The 20,672-nt window shown below is 43.2% G+C and overlaps 1 protein-coding gene across 3 annotated transcripts in view; it reads right to left on the bottom strand.

Moving 5' to 3' along the window:
• Window positions 1–9,034: 9,034 nt before the first annotated feature.
• The window catches only part of LOC121856425, a 99,644-nt gene continuing 88,006 nt past the window's right edge, over window positions 9,035–20,672 (bottom strand). Inside the window, exons 4-10 of one of the 3 annotated variants that reach the window (XM_042352033.1) lie at window positions 19,180–19,393; window positions 16,515–16,655; window positions 15,882–16,011; window positions 14,908–15,026; window positions 14,275–14,372; window positions 12,585–12,794; window positions 9,035–12,157 (exon numbers count right to left, since the gene is read on the bottom strand). In XM_042352033.1, the coding sequence (XP_042207967.1) occupies window positions 11,952–12,157; window positions 12,585–12,794; window positions 14,275–14,372; window positions 14,908–15,026; window positions 15,882–16,011; window positions 16,515–16,655; window positions 19,180–19,393 (1,118 nt within the window). In that variant the 3' untranslated portion in view covers window positions 9,035–11,951. Of the gene's footprint in view, window positions 12,158–12,584; window positions 12,900–14,274; window positions 14,373–14,907; window positions 15,027–15,881; window positions 16,012–16,514; window positions 16,656–19,179; window positions 19,394–20,672 lie in introns of all 3 variants that reach the window. The other 2 variants (XM_042352025.1, XM_042352038.1) reach the window with 2 other exon arrangements.

The raw sequence follows: 20,672 nt of genomic DNA on the forward strand, positions 1-20,672 counted from the left end.
GAAGGCGGCCCCAGGGGTCTTGTTAGGGGTGATGGCGCCCACCGTGGCCCTTCCAGAAGCGGTGGCGCCCCCAGGGCCCCTGCCAGGGGCAGCAGTGCTCCCATGGGACCTCCCAAGGACATCGGCGCCCCCAGGTGGCCCTTCCAGGGGCGGCGGAGTTCTCAGGGGTCATTGTGGAGGAGCGGGGCTCCCAGGGGACCTCGCAGGGGGGGGTAGCGACCCCAGGGGCTCGCCAAGGGGCGAAGGCGCCCCCAGGGCCATTCCTTACGGGCAACAGCTCTTCCAATGACTCTCGTTATGGTCAGCGGTGCCCCCAGGGGACGTTCCAGAGGCGGTGGAGCCCCAAGGGGCGGCGGTACCCTCATGGGCCCTCCCAGAGGCCCTAACAGAGGCGTCTCTTGCCTGGAGACCTATAGCTTTTGGTCGTAGTGTTGTACATATTGCATACGTCCAGCAATCCCTTACTTAATTGTGATTGGTGGACTAAACTGTAAATCCAAGTAACAGCCAATAGGAGAGCAGGGCAGTCAGTCAGCACAACACCCCAACTTATGTTTTCCTGTTGGATATTTATTCTCCTTTACATTGTTGATGGTGTGATGATACTGGAAATTCCATGGGCGGTGTTTTTACTCTAATCACCCATTGTTCTCAATGTGCAAAAACAACTTCCCCCACGGTCAATCCAGTGATAGTGCCCCCTGGGGCTCTCCCATTTGCCCTACTAGGTTCGTCGCCCTTAGGGGCTATTCCAGGAGTGTCGGTGCCCCCAGGGGCCGTGCCAAGGGTGGTGGCCCACCCAGGGGCCGTGCCAAGGGTGGCGGCACAGCCAGGGGCCCTGCCAGGAGCGGTGGCGCACCCAAGGAAGGGCCTTTTCAGGTGGGGTGCAAAGTCCCTCCCAGGGGCATCGGTGCCCCCAGGGAACCTCTCAGGGGTGCTGGAGCCCCAAGGGGTCTGCCAAGAGGTAACGTCGCCCCAGGAGCTCTTCTTAGAGGCAGCGATGCCCCCAGGGGCTCTCCTCAGGGTCATCAGTGCCCCTAGGGGACCTTCCAGAGGCGGTGGCGTCTCAAGAGGCTGCAGTACCCACAGGGGTCTTCCCATGGGCCTAGCCAGAGGCTTCCCCTGCCTTGAGACTTATAGCTTTTGGTCGTAGTGTCATAGATATTGCATACGTCCAGCAATCCCTTACTTAACTGTGATTGGTGGACTAAAATTTAAATCCAAGTAACAGCCAATAGGAGAACAGATCATTCAGTCTGCAGAACACCGCAATTTATGTTTTCCTGTTGGATATTTATTCTCCTTTCGTGGTGTGATGATACTTGAATGAATGAATAAAGGCTAGTGACAGGGGGGAAAGAGGTTCAGGGGACGGATAAAGAGAGGATTGAAGTGAATTTTAGAAGGAGAGAAAAGGTGCAGTCGCTAAACACCGCTTGCGTTATTTTGGGTTTTAAGTTGGAGGCAGCAGCAACCTCCCCGATCGCGGCGAGGAGGTGGCAGGACCCTGGGTCATGTAAGCGTCAGGTCAAACGTCAGGTGCGTGTCAGGTTGGGCAATAGTTTCTCAGTACTTGGTCCGCTTGATTGGGTATGGTGTTTTCTTGTTTGGAGGAAATATCATGGTCTTCTGTCTTGGTATTGTTAGCTTGAAGTTGATTTTCCTCTTTTCCTCCTCTTCTTGCTCTCTTGGACTGTCCATTCAGTACTGTTTGGGTCCTGTTCTTCGTCGTCATCGTGCCCTAGGTGTTCGTAGATGTGGATGAAGTCGGAGAATGGTGAGCTTGGTCTCGTGGGCTTCTGCCCCTGGGTTCTCGTGGTGTTCTTGTTTCTTGGTAACGTGTCTTTTCTTGGTCTTCTTTTCTTGATTTTTCTTTTCTTGTTTTTTCTTGTCTTGGGTGAATGATACTGGAAATGCGATGGGCGGAGTAATTATTCATATCTCCCTTTGTTCTAAATATGCAAAAACAACTGTCCCCAGGGTCCCTACACTGATAGTGCCCCCTGGGGACCTCACATTTTTCATGTCAGGTGCGACGCCCCAAGGGGCTCTCTCAGGGGTTTTGGCGCCCTCAGGAACCCTACCAAGTGAGGGGGCGCCACCAGGGACTCTGCTAGGGGTGATGGCGCCCACAGAGTCACTGCCAGAGGTATTGGCTCCCTCAGGGGCCCTGCCAGGGTAAGTAGCGCCCCCCAGAGGCCATCCCAGTGGGCATCGGGGCTCCCAGGGGTCCTCTGAGATGTAACGGCGCCTACAGGTGGTCGTCCCACGAACGGCGGAGGCCTCAGGGGACCTGAAATGGGCTTTGGCTCTCCTAGGTTCTCTTACAGAGGTAATGGTGCCCACAGAAGCTCTCCCAGGGGCAGCGGCCCCCCACGGGACGTCTGAGAGGTGTTGGTGCCACAGGGACCCTACCAAGGGCGGGGACGCCCCCAGGGGCCCTGCCAGGGATGATGGCGCTCACCGGGACCCTTCCTGAGGCGGTGATGCCCTCAGGTGCCCTGCCAGGAGTAGCGGCCCTCCCATGGGTCCTCCCAGGGATAACGGCACCCCTAAGTGGCCCTTCCATGGGCGGCGAGGTCCCCAGGGGCCCTTCTGGGGGAGCGGGACTCCCAGGGGATCTCGCAGGGGTGGTAGCGACCCCAGAGGCTTGCTAAGGGGCGAAGGCGCCCCCAGGGCCATTCCTTACAGGCAACAGCTCCGCCAAGGACTCTTTTCATGGTCAGTGGTGCCCCCAGGGAACCTTCTAGAGGCGGTGGCGCCCCAAGGGGCAGCTGTACCCTCATGGGCCCTCCCAGAGGCCCTACCAGAGGCGTCCCCTTCCTGGAGACCTATAGCTTTTGGTTGTAGTGTCGTACATATTGCATACGTCCAGCAATCCCTTACTTAACTGTGATTGGTGGACTAAAATGTAAATCCAAGTAACAGCCAATAGGAGAACAGGGCAGTCAGTCAGCACAACACCCCAACTTATGTTTTCCTGTTGGATATTTATTCTCCTTTACATTGTTGATGGTGAGATAATACTGGAAATGCGATGGGCGGTGTTTTTATTCATATCTATCATTGTTCTAAATGTGCAAAAACAACTGCCCCCACGGTCAATCCAGTGATAGTACCCCCTGGGGCTCTCCCATTTGCCCTACCGGGTGCGTCGCCCTTAGGGGTTCTCCCAAGGGTGTCGGTGCCCCCAGGGTCCCTGCCAAGGGTGGCAGCGCACCCAGGGGCCATGCCAGGGGCGGTGGCGCACCTAGGGGCTTTACCAGGTGCGGTGACGTCCACAGGGGCCCTACCAGGGGCACCAGTGCCCCCAGGGACCCGCCAAGGGGTAACGTCGCCCCTAGTGGCTTTTTTAGGGCCAGCAATGCCCCCAGGAGACCTTCCATAGGCGGTGGCGCCCCCGGGGCTGCGGTACCCACAGGAGCCTTCCCAGGGGCCCTACTAGAGGCGTCCCCTGCCTGGAGATTTATAGCTTTTGGTCGTAGTGCTGTACATATTGCATACGTCCAGCAATCCCTTACTTAACTGTGATTGGTGGACTAAAATGTAAATCCAAATAACATCCAATAGGAGAAGAGAGCAGTCAGTCAGCACAACACCCCAGCTTATGTTTTCCTGTTGGATATTTATTCTCATTTACATTGTTGATGGTGTGAGGATACTGGAAATGCGATGGCCGGTGTATTTATTCATATCTCCCTTTGTTCTAAATGTGCAAAAACAACTGTCCCCAGGGTCCCTACAGTGACAGTGCCCCTTCGGGCCCTTGCATTTGTCCTACCAGGTGCGACGCCCCCAGGGGCTCTCCTAGGGTGGTGACGACCCCAGGAGCCCTACCAAGATAGAGGGCGCCCCAAGGGATACTGCCAGGGATGATGGCGCCCCCAGGGGCCCTGCCAGAGGCGGTGGCTCCCTCAGGGGCCCTGCCAGGGGAAGTGGCGCCCCCAGAGACCCTCCCAGTGGACAGCGGCGCTCCCAGGGGACCTCTGAGAGGTAACGGCGCCTCCAAGTTGCCGTCTCATGAACGGCAGAGGCATCAGGGGACCTGACATGGGCTGTGGAGCTCCCAGGGGCCCTTACAGAGGCGGTGGTGCCCACAGAAGCCCTCCCAGGGGCAGCGGCCCCCCAACGGGACTTCTCTGTGGTGTTGGCCGCCAGGGGCTGTACCAAGGGTAGGGGTAGCCCCAGTGGCCCTGTTAGGGGTGATGGCTCCCAGCGGGGCCCTTCCAGAGGCGGTGGCGCCTCCAGGGGCCCTGCCAGGGGCAGCGGAGTCCCCAGGGGTCATTCTGGGGGAGCGGGGCTCCCACGGGTGGTAGCGACCCTAGGGGCTCGCCAAGGGGCGAAGGCGCCTCCAGGGACATTCCTTAAGGGCAACGAATTCCCCAAGGACTCTCTTTGTGGTCAGTGGTGTCCCCAGGGGGCCTTTCATAGGCGGTGGCGCCCCAAGGGGCTGCAGTACCCACAGGGGCCTTCCCAGGGGCCCTACTAGAGGCGTCCCCTGCCTGGAGACTTAAAGCTTTTGGTCGTAGCGCCGTACGTATTGCATACGTCCAGTAATCCCTTACTTAACTGTGATTGGTGGACTAAAATGTAAATCCAAATAACAGCCAATAGGAGAACAGAGAAGTCAGTCAGCTCAACACCCCAGCTTATGTTTTCCTAATGGATATTTATTTTCCTTTACATTGTTGATGGTGTGATGATACTGGAAATGCGATGGGCAGAGTATTTATTCATATTGTGACAGCACAATTTGTATTATATAAATATATACCCAATGTATATTACCAATGTATTCACCAAGTCATTTATCCATGAGTATGAATCAATTGGTGAGTTGGCATTTCCTCCGCAAGACCAAACCCAGTGCTTCTAGGAATTCGAGGGGATCCCTACACATGAACCATGCGGCGGTCGACAAAATTAAGAAGAAAACCCAGAAATTCAAGACTTGGGTTGGGTCAACCGATGAGCAAGACAGGAGGATGTATGCAAGAGCCAGAAACCAAGCAAAGATAGAGTGTAGGAGGGCTGAAAAGGAGTTCCAGAGGCTGGTTGCAAGCGAGTTCAAGTCAAACCCAAAGGCGTTTTACCGCTATGCAAAGTCGAAATTGAAAACGCGAGTAGGAGTGTCAGACTTGAGGCTTGTGGATGGTAGTTACGCAGATTCTGACCAGGATAAAGCTGAGGCATTGAACAGCTTCTTTTCCTCGATGTTCATAAGAGAGGATGCAGCTAACCTTCCTGCGTTTGAGGACAGACGGTTCGACACAGCACTGACCCACATTGTGTTCACAGAAGAGGGTATTAGAAATAAACTGTTCAGGCTAAAGGTCCATAAGAGTCCCGGCCCTGACATGGTGCATCCTAGAGTGCTAAGAGAGTTGTGCAATGGGCTTGCAGAGCCCCTGAAGATCCTGTTTTGTAAATGCCTGGATGAACAAATGGTCCAGTGAATGGAAAGTGGCTTATGTGAGTCCTATCTTCAAGAAGGGCGATCGGCACTCCACGAACAACTATAGACCGGTGAGCCTGACCAGCATAATATGTAAAGTACTTGAGAGTATTATCAGAGATGCCGCAATGGAACATCTAATACGAAGCAATCTTGTAAAGGATTGCCAACACAGATTTATACCGGGGCGCTCCTGCTTAACACAATTGTTCAAGGTATTGGATATTTGGACCCATATTCTGAAACGGGGTGGTAATATCTACAATATTTACCTAGATTTTGCCAAGGCTTTCGACAGTGTACCCCATGAAAGGCTGAAAATCAAACTGGGAGGGTACGGAATTCGGGGAAATGTCCTAGCATGGGTAGAAGACTTTCTACATGACCGCAAGCAGTGTGTGGTGATTAATGGCACGAAATCGTCATCCGTACCTGTCACAAGTGGGGTACCACAGGGCAGTGTATTGGGCCCGCTGTTGTGTTTGTTTCATAAATGATATGCCTGACGTTGTACACTCCTCCATACAAATGTTTGCCGATGACGCCAAGTTATTTCGAGAACTTAAGAACCAAATGGACTGTGAAGAGCTGCAGAAGGACCTCTGTGGGCTCCAGGAATGGTCGAAGAAATGGCTGCTGAGATTCAATGTCACGAAGTGTAAGAGGATGCACCTGGAGCGTACCAACGGTAAGGAGGCGTATCATATGTCCCAACGGGATGAAGAAACTGCACTAGTTGAGACTGAATGTGAGAAGGACCTAGGTGTGTATGTTGACAATGAGCTGAAGTTCTCGGGTCATTGCGAGAAGAAGGTAAACCAGGCAAATAAATTATTGGGTCTTATAAGAAGGTCGTTCATATATCTAGACGGTCCGTCCCTCGTAACGATCTTCAAGAGTGAAGTGCTTCCCCATCTGGAGTACTGTCACCCCGTCTGGTCCCCTCAGCTACCCTGAGAGATTAGAGCGCCTGAACTTGCCTAGTTTATATTACAGACGGGCAAGGGGTGACCTAGTTGAGGGGGCACTACTCAGTCGAGTGTCCTTACTTGGAGTTGGCGGACGCTCGCCCCACAAGGGGTCACAGCTCAAGATTGAAGAAGCCGCAAGTCCAGAAAACTATGAGGGCAAACTTTTTCGGAGTGAGGGTTGTAAACTCTTGGAACAATCTACCAGAAAGTGTTGTGACGGCACCGAGTGTGAGCTCTTTCAAGACAAGACTTGACCAACACTGGAGCGGGTTCAGGTACATTCAGGAGCCGGTGCATGCCTTCTACGCTTCTCTGTTTTACCCATTCATCATGTGGACATTTCTGTGGACACGCCACTGTTTCCCTCAGACAGCCTGCTTGCCCTCACACACATCATTGTACGAAGTCTGTCATGTTATCTTTGCTTTCTTGTGTGTAGGACTGGGTAGAATTTCTTTCATAATTCAACAGAACTTGATGGAATATTTAAATGAGCATCAAAGATATCTTCCTACAGAAATTTAGGCCTTCTAATTCTTTGTATGGGGTCTTTCATTTATCACTTCCTCTCATAAGAGCCTTACAATAATCCTTTTGAGACTAATGCATTCCTGTGCTCTGCAGTTGCACTCCTGAGTAATGTGTGACTCCCCAATTCCGTGATGAAATTAATGTCCTGCCTCATTCCAACATTCTTTCCATACGCTGACGCCCCAAAGAGGGAAAAATACTCAAACTCGTATAAGGTATGTAATTTGGATTAAAGAAAACAAAGATTTACAATGAAGAGGTATTTTTTACATCTTACATAATAAAGATTCTACAGTCGTGACTAGATTATACAAATACATTGTCGACTACCTGAAGTAAAGGAAAGCATACTGTATCTTCATTATTATGCTAACTACATAATTCTAAACAAAAATCATAAAACTTTCAAAACTGTTCGATAATAACTTTACAAAAACGAGCTGAACTGTAGTTAGTGTAGCATTTCCTTGGTACTGTATATGAATAATCATGAAAATCATTCCTTAGTCTTCATGTCCTGGAGTCCGGTCTCCTTTTATACTTACACTGGATAGACAACCGCCCGAAAGGCTAGTAAGCTGATACCAAAAAAAAAAAAAAAAAATCATAAACACCAGTGACGTAAACAAGGAATTTTGACTTTGAATCATCATGTACACAATATATTTTAACCGAATTTTCACATGAACAGGAAATTTTATATCTTTGAATGTTCACAGGATCAAAGAATCACTCGGCCCAGGATGAACTCCTTATAAGAAACTGAACGATTGTACTCATCAGCCTAATAATAGAAATACAGTAATTCTTTTATTCTTGGTTGGATAATAAACAATATATAGGATATTTAATACTCTTACCTATATAGTACAAGTAGATAGACTACCTCCACCTACACAATGCAGGTGGATAGACTACCTCCACCTACACAGTACAGGTGGAGAGACTCCCTCCACTTACACAATACAGGCAGTTAAACTCCTTCCACCTACACAGTACAAGTAGATAGAATACCTCCACCTACACAGTACAGGTGGAGAGACTCCCCACACAGTAAAAGCAGATAGATTCCATCTACCTACACAATACAAGGGGATAGACTCCCTCCACCTATATAATATAGGTGGATAGATTCCATCCTCCTACACAATACAAGTGGATAGACTCCTTCCACCTACACAGTACAATAGCACAAGTAGAGAGACTCCCTCTACCTACTCAATACAAGTGGATAGACTCCTTCCACCAATACAGTACATGTGGATAGACTCCCTCCTCCTACACAATAAAGGGAACAAGACCCATTCTATACATACTATATAAACACCATCTAAAATCATCCTTTAAAGAGATCTTTCACTTAAAGTCAAAATAAACATCACAACAACACTAGTTAGCATTACTAATACTCACAAAGTCAGTCACACGCTGATGACCAGCTCACATACATAATTAACAAAGACATTATGATAACCTTAAGAAAAAGATGTAAATGCATATTCGAAATAAAATAGTACAGAATCTCAAGAGGACTAAAGATACTTAAGCAAATGTGTCATTACCATTTCCCTTGCAGTCTAAGACACTGGGGCTATATAGGATACAGCATGGAAATAAAAAAATAAAAAGAGAAGGGTGGCCCGAGTTTAGTTTTCCATTTGATTATACATTACGTCTACGTTGACCACTAAGAAATATTTGTCTTTTAAATATGTAAAGACTTATAAGAGAATTAATGGCAAGCTAAACAACAGCTGATTCACTGCATATTATATATATATATATATATATATATATATATATATATATATATATATATATATATATATATATATATATATATATATATAAAATCAACGACCTCACCAGCAAGGAATCGAACCCTCGACCTACTGGGTGGGACTAGGGAACGCTTCATACCAGCTGGATTCGGTAAAATGCTACTGACACCACATACGAGGCACGGGCAGTTTCCCAATGAGGTTCACGGCGCCATCAGCTCGATGAACAGGCTTTGTGTGAAATATAACAGAGTCTAGAACTGCTTTTAGTGTCCTTGTGGGCTAGCCGGTAAGCGTTCCCTAGTCCCACCCAGTAGGTCGAGGGTTCGATTGCTTGCTGGTGAGGTCGTTGATTATATGTTCAAAGTCCGCGTGTTATATGGACTAAAAATGAAGTATACTGTATAATCACTGATGAAATCTGTTGACATTTTTGATCTTTGAACTTTGACAAGACTATCATCCTGGTGCTAATTCACGGTGGTTTATTAAAACATGGACCTCATCTGAGGCTGCTGGAACGGTGTTAGTCTCAGACTACAATCATAGTCTTACATTCTGTAGTATAATCAAAATAAACACACAAAATTAAATATAAATACAGTAACATTAAAAAACTGTCTGGAAAACTGCGATATAAGTGAGAAATGTATATTAAACCGTTATACACATAACCGTTGTCAAGAGTGAAATGAGGACTTACATACAAAACTATTTAACAAATAATGGAGTGTGTTGCTTTCGTACAGAAACTCTACAAAAGTGTGATCTACTCCTTGATATACAGTACTTCTACAAACTGTGATGAACCTCCAGGAGTCATTAACATGAAAGTTAAGAGAAGAAATAAATTTGTGCCCTGGCAATTTGCATTTTGGATTATTGTTAAGTTATTGCTTAATTTAATTGCCATATTCAGAGGGTGAAGTGGGTGATGGACCTCGACTCTGATGAAAACACGATGGAATGAATATTTATGTGCCAAGTGAGCAGTCAGGGTTATTCAGCAGGGATGCACTGACTAGTTCACTGGAGACAACAAGCACTTCTAATACACTAGAAAGGTAATTAATTATCCATATATTTTGTTTCAAGAATATCCTACAGGTGCTGTTTATCCTCAGCTCTTCTGATGAATATTTCATCTAACAACAGTAATGTTGGATGCCTGCAGGTCAATAGTGTTGATGATGAACAAGTCCATTTATGTTATATATTCGTTTGGTTAGAAATTTGACACTTTAAAAAAATATATTAAATTACGTATTTTTTTTAGCTTTATGATATTAGCATAGTATTATACCTGTACTTACTGGGAAGACAAACAGTGGTGAAAGTACTATTATTGTACATTGTGGTACACTGGTTAGCTCCTTACTCATTGCAGTACAATACTGTACAGTACTACATGAATTGAAGAAATCTTCATACTTTTTCCCAGTAAGTTTTTCTTATCTTTTTTATTATTATATTTCGGCAATTATTCATTTCTTTATCAAATTATTTAAAGTAGAACCTTGAGTGAGTGTTTTGAGCAAGGGTCCTGACACTCGGTGACAGAGAGATAGTAAATTAAATGAATGAACAAGCTGCTGTGTGTATTATCGAATATTAAGTTTGGGAAAATCAATATACAATACAGATATTGATAGAAAATATTGCTTATGTGTTAAAACAAATTGAAGTTCACAGATTTTCTTGCTTAGGTCACCGAGATGCATTCTGGACAAGGCTTCATACCTGTATGTCCAGATCATCCTCATCCGCTGTATAACACTAATTGGTACTGAAACAAGAAAGCTAGTGGATCTGGAATTGCATATAATTATATATAATATCTTGATTCATCCAGTGCTTATTCAACCAACCGCAGTGAGAAGTTGTTCTGTCCCGACTTGATTTGTTGAAATATCCTAAACATCTTAAAGCTGTGACCTCTGGCACTGGCTGGGGATTACACTTTATGGTTTAATCCTTGCATCAACATCACCATCATACAAGCACTGTATCACGGTGTACAGTGTACACCATTGATGGAATCTTCAGCTTTCTCAGACGATATTCATAACCGAAGTTCTTCAGCAGTGTTATGAATATATTTGTCTGTCTTTGAACACTTTCAACTGTATGAATTTCTTTCATCATTTAGGGATGCCATACTGCATTAGTTTATTTTATATGTGGGTGCACCAGGGCATTGCACAACTATCGAAGGTCTTTTAAACAGTATCCAAGTAACTGAATGTTCGCAGGATCTGGCTTCATCATCAGGTTCGCCTTGTTTTCATGTTCATCACCACATCTAGATACTTTTCTTTACCTGTCTTCTTCAACTCAATTGGCTAATTTTTTCCATTTAAACAATATGCTCCGTGATTTCTTTTATCGTTCAAATAAACATAATTTTCCATTTGCCTAGATAAAAGCAAATCAACCATGTACTATCTTGTACTATTTACAGATGTTATCTAGAACCTTTCAATCTGTATTTGGTCTTGATCAGGCAATATCTTGGAACATCTTCGTATCATCAACAAGGAGGTGCACTTCTTAAGTCAAAATTGGGTAAAATATTATTGTTTACGATGAATAAGATCAGACCTAATATAGTCTCTTGTGGAACGCCACTTAACATTACACCCCCAGCCAGTCCCGAAGCAAAATGCAAATTATTCCAATATATTTATATTTTTCTTTAAAAAATATTTGCTTTATACATTGCATTCACCTTCATATACACTGTGTGCTAAGTAATTAAGTTGGATGATTTAACATTGGTAAAATTAAGTTTTTGTAGTTTAACATCTATATTCACCTCATTACTCTGTTTCTGTCTGTGAGGTTTAATGACTGCATTTTTCACTCAAAATAAGTCTGATGCAAGTTATAATGTCTTATCCGTATATAACGACTCAACAACATACCTTCTACGACGAATTAGTCATAATCTGTTTCCATCATGACCTGAATTTTACAGTGCTACTTACATTTGTATATTTCTCAAGGCCTGGGCACTTCAGCTGTCCTTTCATCCTATACGTAAGGATCTAAGCTTAAGTAGATACCCACACTTCATCCTCAAATACTGATGATTAATTATAAAATCCTTCATACTTCTAATATCTAAATTATGCTCTGTGTAGCATGATGAACATCTACAGTATAGTCTACCTCCACCCTAAGTGACTACACAACTGCAGCCGAGCTTTGTCTTCATTCCACTTCATCTTCTCCCTCCTCATCCTTCAGGATCCCGAGTCTTTTAGCCATGTTCTTGACGTTGCTGATGACTTCTTCTTGCACTAGGTTGAAGCTCATGGCCAACAGAGCAATACCAAACAGGAGGTAGATGGAACACAAGGCTATGCTCAGTTTCACATTTTCCTTCACTCCCTGCGCAGGAACAAAGTCACCAAAGCCTGCAACGGTAAAATAACCCATATGTTAGGCAAATGTATGTGAGCTTTATAATCTCGTTAGAAAATAGTTAAATAATACTGATGATTATCAAGATTTATTTTGATACATAAAATCAATAAACCTTCATGGCATTTCCCATTTTTTAAAGGGTAATATCTTTCCGGACAAGAGGAGATAGTTTGAGCAAAAAACAGTGACACGGCTGAATGATCAATTTCTTCACACGTCACAGTAAACAGCACCCTATAAATTTCTAAGACTGAAAGAAGACCCACAGTACAATGATTCTCCCTTGGCAATAACATGGTTTTCTGAACATTAAGTTGATTAACCACACAAAAATTGGATACATCAATGTTATTGAATTCTCATTTCGGCTACAATTGATTATATGGTCGACGAATGGGATTATTTTTACTTGCTGACCTATTGTTGTAAGAGTGATGAAGCAGAAGTATACGGAGTCTAAGAAACCCCAGTCCTCCCAGCTGGCAAAGAGGAACGCACCACCAAAGATGTAGGCTACCACCAGCATCACGCCCAGCCAGATAGGAACAGGTTTGTCTCCAATAAGATCTTCATCGTCATCGTCATCGTCGTATCTATCATCGTAGTCATCGTAGTAGTACTCTTCATCTAGACGGGAGAGACGACTTCTAGGATCAGATGGGGGAGGTAAGTGGCGGGAGTATCTTTCTGAGGTGCGAGGTGATCTAGGCATCGTGGGAGAGTCGGAGTAGCCTGTGGGAACGTGGTATTGCCATGAATATACACCATATATATTCATCTCACAGAAACAAGCTACCAAAAACTTCACATTCATGGCCACTTAAAAAGCCACATCGTTTTAAGAGAGGAATTATCTTCCTCACAACAGATGTTGGTGGTCATGTTAGTGTGGCGGAACGACCAAGATGAGGTTAGCTGAGGTTACAATCTAGTGTTTATTCGTGTTAACAAGTGTCTTCCTCTGCCCTATCTCAGGAGTGGCTCAATTCACTCCTTCATATATTAATACTGTACTATAACTAGCTCATCAATTAGTAAATTGCCAGAACAATGGTAATAATATATCATCTTGAAATCAAACAAGGTTCTGTTTTATATGGTGGATGGAATATATACTGGTACAAGTACTTGGATTGAGTACGCTCAGTTTTACACCATGGAAAACCCAGTAAGTTTCATATTACAAAAACAATAACAAGCAAATTTTTAAATAATACTAAATATATACAATTTTACAATTATTAGAAAGGACACGAAGAAGACATAAAACAAATTTTAAAATAATTAAAAAATACCCCTCACCTTGATACAAAGATTAACAATGCAAGAGTCACACTATTACCACTGCTGGACGAGGTTTCATGTTAGAACAGTTTATAAGACAAAACAAACTATAGTTAAAGTAATTTGACCCCAAGATAAATACTGTATACTGTACAGTATTACTGGATCTAATTTTAAGCTATGTTTGGCCTGTGCAGGGATGCTGTCTCTTAAGCAGCTGCAACACTTGATTAAACAGCGAGCACAATTCACTGCCAAATCATGATGATTTAAGTAGTATGGTACTGGTCATATCTCTAAACAACTATACTATACTGAACTACTTTATTATGACTTACCAAATCACAGACTTCATACTTAGTGGTAATTCCTGGTGGTATATTCATCCTTTATATATCCTTCAGAGAATCTTTTACATTACGTTCAAAGGGACATAGCAGACTGGGTTCAAAATAAGCATGATAATGTCTTTGAAATGTTTGCAAGTGTATGTAAAGGAGATGTTGGGAAGATGTGTTTCCTTATCATATCTATTTTTTTTAATAGATTTAAATTCAGAGGTTAATAGTCGGCATGGCATTGATATTTAGGTCCATAGGTACTGTACATTTTGAATGTTTTCACACACACACACACACACACACCAAAACTATGATCCCCTAATATGACCCACTAAACCAAGAACTGATACATAAATCATCACATATCTTAGAATTGGTGCTCGTCCTTCTTACTGGTTAGAGCCAGCATTAGAAGTCTCAGTTATTATTCGTAAACTGTGTGTGTGGTGGAGTATACAACTCAAGACTAGTTTTTGCCTTACCAGGGTTTGGGCCCACACGTGGACTCCTGGGTTGGTGGGTTACGGGCAGGTCAGCTTCCTCGTCTCGTCTGCTTTTTCGGCTTCCTTCCCTTCCGTCACTGCAACATTGGGTCCTCTTTAACAGATAACTATGCACACTACTTGACTTCCATCCATAAATTACTTAGTTCTGTCTAGTGACATCCACGTCATGACATCATATTGCGAAGCCTATAATGCTGTCATCCGATGAATTATCTTAATCACTCAGATTGTAGGTCAATCAATCAAGGTGGTGTCATCAAGTCTGGAGGTAACCAACCATGCCTCTCTACTATCTTTACCAATATTTCCGGCTTTTATATATCACCAAGTGTCCAATTACTTATTTCATTCATCCATCCATCTCAGTCTCTGCCTTCATCTCTGCTTAGTAGTCCTACCTGTCCCACCTTTTGATATCATTTCCACCTGCCAGTCCTACAAGGCCTCAGTTTACACAGTAATCTACACATCTAAAGCTCCCATGTCCCGGCTTCAAGATTTCACATGCACATCCCAGTCTCACAGAGTCTCCTTTCTTGCTACTGGTGTGAAATAGTCCCAGTTTGTATTCTCATCTACACGAGACGATGCTCTAACATCCCAACTTACGATCTCATCTCCACTTCGCGGTCCTGGTCTCGCCCTGAGGCTCTGTGTCCATCCTCGGGAGTGATGCCTTCTTTCTCCAGGGCGTACTTGTTGAAAAGAACCGCTACTCGTCCTTCATCCTGTAAGCATAAATCTCTAAACAGTACAGTACAATACAGTATGCTATGAGGTTGCTGGTAGTTTTACACCAATGCAGTAGTAATTATTTACAGTTTCTATTTAAACTTATTTTATAGTCCAAGAAATTTTGGTTTTGTAATAAATTGTTTGGTGTCTGTCTTCCATGGATGGTCTTCTGTCGTTGTTGAGGTACAGCATTTACATGTCACTACCCTGGCGATGAGCTTCATATCTTTCAGCTCCACACAGTCTCCATGGAAAATTTTTCCTCATTGTTCTCTACATCACTGATCCCTTATTTCTTCCTTCTCCTGTCATTTCATGCTTTCTTTTTACATAGGCAGGAATTTTTAGCCAGTGGAGTATATTCGTGTTATATAAGAAAACCTATTACCAAACGATCAAGATGATTGTGATATTTATTTTTTATTGCTATTTCAAGCCATTTTTCTCTTAATGCAAGGGGTTGAAATCCAGAGCAAATACACACACACACACACACCCTATAAGAACAGCCCAGTCCCAACCATTGTAAAAAATATCAATAACTTGTAATCAACCAGTGTATTCACTCCCAGTCAATCAGACCTTTTTGCACTGTCACCATGTTGAAATGCTCTGTAGTATGACCTTCTCCCCACCTCGTTATTACATATCATATTTGTATCACATATGTTACTTGTATATTATTTGTCAATCAAGAGACCTATTCCCAATTATGCAACTATATATTTTCAGCCTTCCGGCTGCCATGCTCTTTCAATAAACCATTAATTATTATTATTATTATTATTATTATTATTACACACACACACACATTCACACTTTATTTGTTATTATTCATTCATCTATACCTCTTTGGGTGGTGGCGTGAGATGGTCTGAGCCCTTGGAGTTCTGTGAGGATCTGGTGTGGTGGCTGTGTTCTGATGGTCTGTTACTCTGTAGTCCCCGCATGTCCGCCTCCACCATGTCATCGTCCATCCTGCAACACGATGCTACACTGCACTCGCTTGACACCAGGAACTATTTTAACTTAACCTAACCTAACGCTGCAAAGGGTGTATAGAATATGCACCCCCACACTGTAAATACAATATCATATAAAACTCATATATGTCACACACACACACGCATTATATATATATATATATATATATATATATATATATATATATATATATATATATATATATATATATATATATATATATATATATATATATATATATATATATATATATATATATATATATATATATATATATAGTTTTTCTTTCAACTTTCCTCTCCCACCCATCCCACACCCTCCCTTACTACTCCTCTTCGTCACCTTACCTTACTTTCACATAAACTCTTCCTTGCGTCCCCCTCTTCCAAAACACATCCCACTCACCGACCCCCCCCCCAGACCACACACACACACACACAACACCAACCACTTTCTCGTTCATTCCTCTGTCTACTCCCTTTGACATGCTTACTCACTTGTACTCAGGATCAGAGTAGGAGGAAGTGTAGAAGGCTGAGTCACTGAGGTGTGAGTCTGCTGACTTCTCAGAGGCTCTGTTGGATCTCCTGAAGGATGAGGTGCGGGTCCGGGTGCTGCCTCCAGACTGGCTCGGATACCTTGATGAGGGTGAGAGAGAGGGGGAGGGAGAAGGAGGAGACAACAGTGAGTCAGGGAGTTCAAGCTATGTATGTTCCTATACCGTCTACTATACCTGTATAGTCTTGAGCTAAGGGATCATATTAGTGGCTCCACATTGGCATGGAATGAGCGCGCGCGCGCGTGAGAGTGTGTGTGTGTGTGTGTGTGTGTTTATTGTAGCGCAGTTTTATGGCGCGGGACGTAAATAAAAAAGAGCATGAAAAAAATTCTTGAACCGAGCTTCAGTATCGACGACACACGAAATAACCGAAAAATAACAAAAAGGCCCATGAGGCATTAACTGCCATCTGGGACACAAACAACACTGATGACGGACACAAATTTGTAAGGAACATTCATGAAATGTACCAACAAATATTCAGCAAAAGTGAGACAGAAGCTTTGGACAGGATGATGTTTAAAACTCCATGTTTGTTACCAGCAGCCACCCAAAAATTGTTTTTGTAGAGGCTTTACTTTGTAATGCTGTCACTACATGGAGATTACTGTACCTGTAATCTATACCTAATACTGTACTTGTACTGATATGTCTGATCATTTTTTTCTAATTATGATAATGTTTTTACTTGAAAACTAGAAACATCTTCCATTGTGAATCTCTTACATTTGCAAAAATGTATGTTACTGTCTAATGTAACCCTTTTATAAAATAGCTGTAATCCAGTCAATGATTACCTATCATCTTTTACACTGTACCCAGGTGAACAACTTAGGTCAAAACATAATATTTAGACTACAGCCAGATAACAAGTTTAGATAATAGGACTCAATAAAGTTTAGGGACACGCTCAACTCAGGGGATAAACTCAAGTCATATGACATACTTAAGTCATGGAACACACTTAAGACATGAGGTACTTAAATTAAGGAACACACGTGAGACATCCTTTTATTAAGGGAGTCACTTAAGTCAAGAGACATCCTTTTATTATGGAAGACATTTAAGTCAAAGTACACACACTTAAGGAACACACTTGATTAAAGACACACTAAAGTCATATCATAGAAAATCAACGATACGCAATACCAGTACTGTACTGTACTGTGCCACATATTCACAAGACTTCTTTATTTAATAAATGCATTCACGATGAGAATAAAATAACACACATATCATCTTAAGTAACTGTACACAATGTGTTTCTTTGAGGAACTGAATAATATTTCACTACAGGTGCAATCTTCATCTGAAATCGCTGTCATGTTTTTTCTTGATCTAGAGGCCATGATCACTCCGAGCGCAAAGACCCACACTCAATTAAGACTTGGACTTAAATTTATCCTCTTATCCACGAAATAACAAACACTTGGCAGGCAGACAGTGTAGATATTTCTCTGTATGTTTCAAATACGTTGAATGCTTTGAAAACTTATTTTTCTACCACTCATAATATTACGGCTTTTCTATGACTATTACTATCTGTTTACTAAAATTAAATGATTCCATATCTTCGGGCAACTGTGTGTAGTCAGAGTTACCGCTCAAGATCAATTACCCCTTAGTAAGTGGGATGGTCAAATCTAGATCCACAGAGAGAGGAGTCCAGTGTCACTCGTCATGTTGGAGCCTTCACTGATTTGAGTAACTAAACAGGACCTTCCCTAACTATCTCTTAGGTAAGATTATATGAAATGAGCAGGAAAAGTAAACCTGGTAGCAGGTCAACGGTGGCCAGTCGGTGTCAGTGGAACAAAAACATAAAGTGGGAACTACGGGAAGTGTTAAATGTTGTGGCATGTACTAACTAGAGGCTTGGGAGATAATGGAGTAAAATGGTGGAGAGGGGGTCGAGGGAGAGAGGGGAAAAGGAAGGGATCAGAGAGAATCAGCTACACTCTACACAGCAGTGGTCCCCAACCTTTTGAAGGCTCTGGGCCAAGACTTTGGATGTACATTTAAGAAAAAAAATCTCATATACTGCCCAATAATTTGCAGTTTTACACGTCTAACTGTTACCAGTTACAATACATACTTTTTACATTTACTCTTTGATCATTTACCTTCAGTAAGAAGGCTGGCTAACTCTGGGCCAGTCTGGGGGTAAATTCACACATCCTGTACACGACAGACTCGGGACAATCTCTCTCTCTCTCTCTCTCCAAAGTCGTATGAAATTATTACATATTTTCATTAATTTCACTCTAACCAAATATCCCAAATATTTCACATTTTTCTAATGAACCCTTGCGGGCTCCATAATATGGTTCAGCGGGCGCCACTACAGGTTGGGGACCACTGCTCTACACTACATCAATGCCAGTCACGCGAGAACTTACCGACAACCGTCATGAGGTGCGGTGAGGTCACACAAGTAGTAAAATATTAAGTTAATATAATAGACTAACGCTATTTAGTGAACACGTTTCTCACCTTTTTTATTTAATCTTCAATAGTTTTTTCTCCTTTGCTTTGTACATCAATAAATTTGCTCAATGAAGAAAAGAAAAATATTATGAGGACCATAACAGAATTCCACTCACCTTCTGGAGCTGCGTACGGACCTGCCCCGTCTCTTTTTCTTGGGCCTTTTTGTGCAGGCATAGCAGCAGACCTTCCAATAAAGGAACCTGAAGGAGTGGGCCATGCCATCGCCGATGTTGGCCAGACACAGCATCATGAGCGGCACTCCCGGGATGGCGTAGAAAATAGTCACCACTTTACCCCAGTCTGTCTTAGGCGCAATGTGGCCATAACCTGGAAGTGCACGAGTGTTTGAGTACAATTACTAAAATCCTGAAAAATACCTAGCCATGATTACAATGTAAGAAAAAAATCTACAAAGTTTACACGAAACATTGCAAGTTTCGCCAGTTCTATGACTGCGGATGAAACAAAGATAAAAAGTAGTTATATTGTGTCGTGCTTGTACCTTAGTGCCTTTAATGAGCTTTACATTTATAACTTTACGAATGATATATTATACAGATTTTAGTTAAGTTCCTTCAGTTATAAAGTAAGTGGATTATATGAGAAGATATTCCACTTTGTTTCATTTCAGTTAACCCTGGCAGCCACTTTTACCTTGTTAGGAAATATCAAGAACATTTAACAAGAGACACTATAAAACATCCACATTTGAAGGTGTGTCAACACCACCCACATTTTAAATACTTTTTAACTTAATTGATCTTATTTTGATTGTTGGTATTTAATCTTTAATAATGGAGTAATTAGGGAGCGGCAACCGAGTGATAAATCCAGCGACATAACCCATATACGCATAAGAGTTGTACATTTTGTGATAAAAGCACCAAATTTGGCACAAACGTAGATTATGAACAGATTTGGATATTGAGACATCGAAAGTTTGGCCCCTGACGGCTGTGGCAGCCATTTTTCAAAATGATCCTCCGTGGTTATTTTTTTTTTTGCATACCGGCTCAACTGAGGAGGACGGCATGCTAACAATGGATGTTAAATCTCTTATAAAGGTTCAAAAGTGCAAAGGCATGCCTGCTCGAAAGAACGAAGCCTGTTGAGGACACCATTCACCGGAGCAAGCTGATGGTGTTCAGTGGTTCTACCCCAAGAAGTTTGAGCAAAGGGAAGCAGCATCTGGCCAGTCTTAAGAATGATTTAGAACTCTTCTCAAGGTTCTACATCAGATGCCAGACAAGAGATGGAAATCTAAAAGAGTTATTTCGCCACGAGAATCAGGCATGCCCTCCAGCACTCTGATGGAGGAAGCCTCCGCCTCAGCACAAAAAGTAATCTCCTTACTTGCTTGCAAGAACTCTCAGCTGTTAAGTCCGAAGCAGCCATTGTCAGATGCTAAGGCCAGCTGCATCCAAGAACTTTGATGAGTATGAACATGATATCTTCACCCCATACATGTCTACAATGCTTCAAACTGCATTACGCAGATACCTGGTGTGGGACAGCTACGTCACTGATTCACTGAAAGGCAGTGCAAGAGCAGAGCGTGGAAATGGAGTACGCAGACGTGTGGTGACGGAAGCAGTAATACCAGGAA

The sequence above is a fragment of the Homarus americanus genome, unplaced genomic scaffold (assembly GCF_018991925.1).
Source record: "Homarus americanus isolate GMGI-L3 unplaced genomic scaffold, GMGI_Hamer_2.0 scaffold1024, whole genome shotgun sequence".
NCBI lineage: Eukaryota > Metazoa > Arthropoda > Malacostraca > Decapoda > Nephropidae > Homarus > Homarus americanus.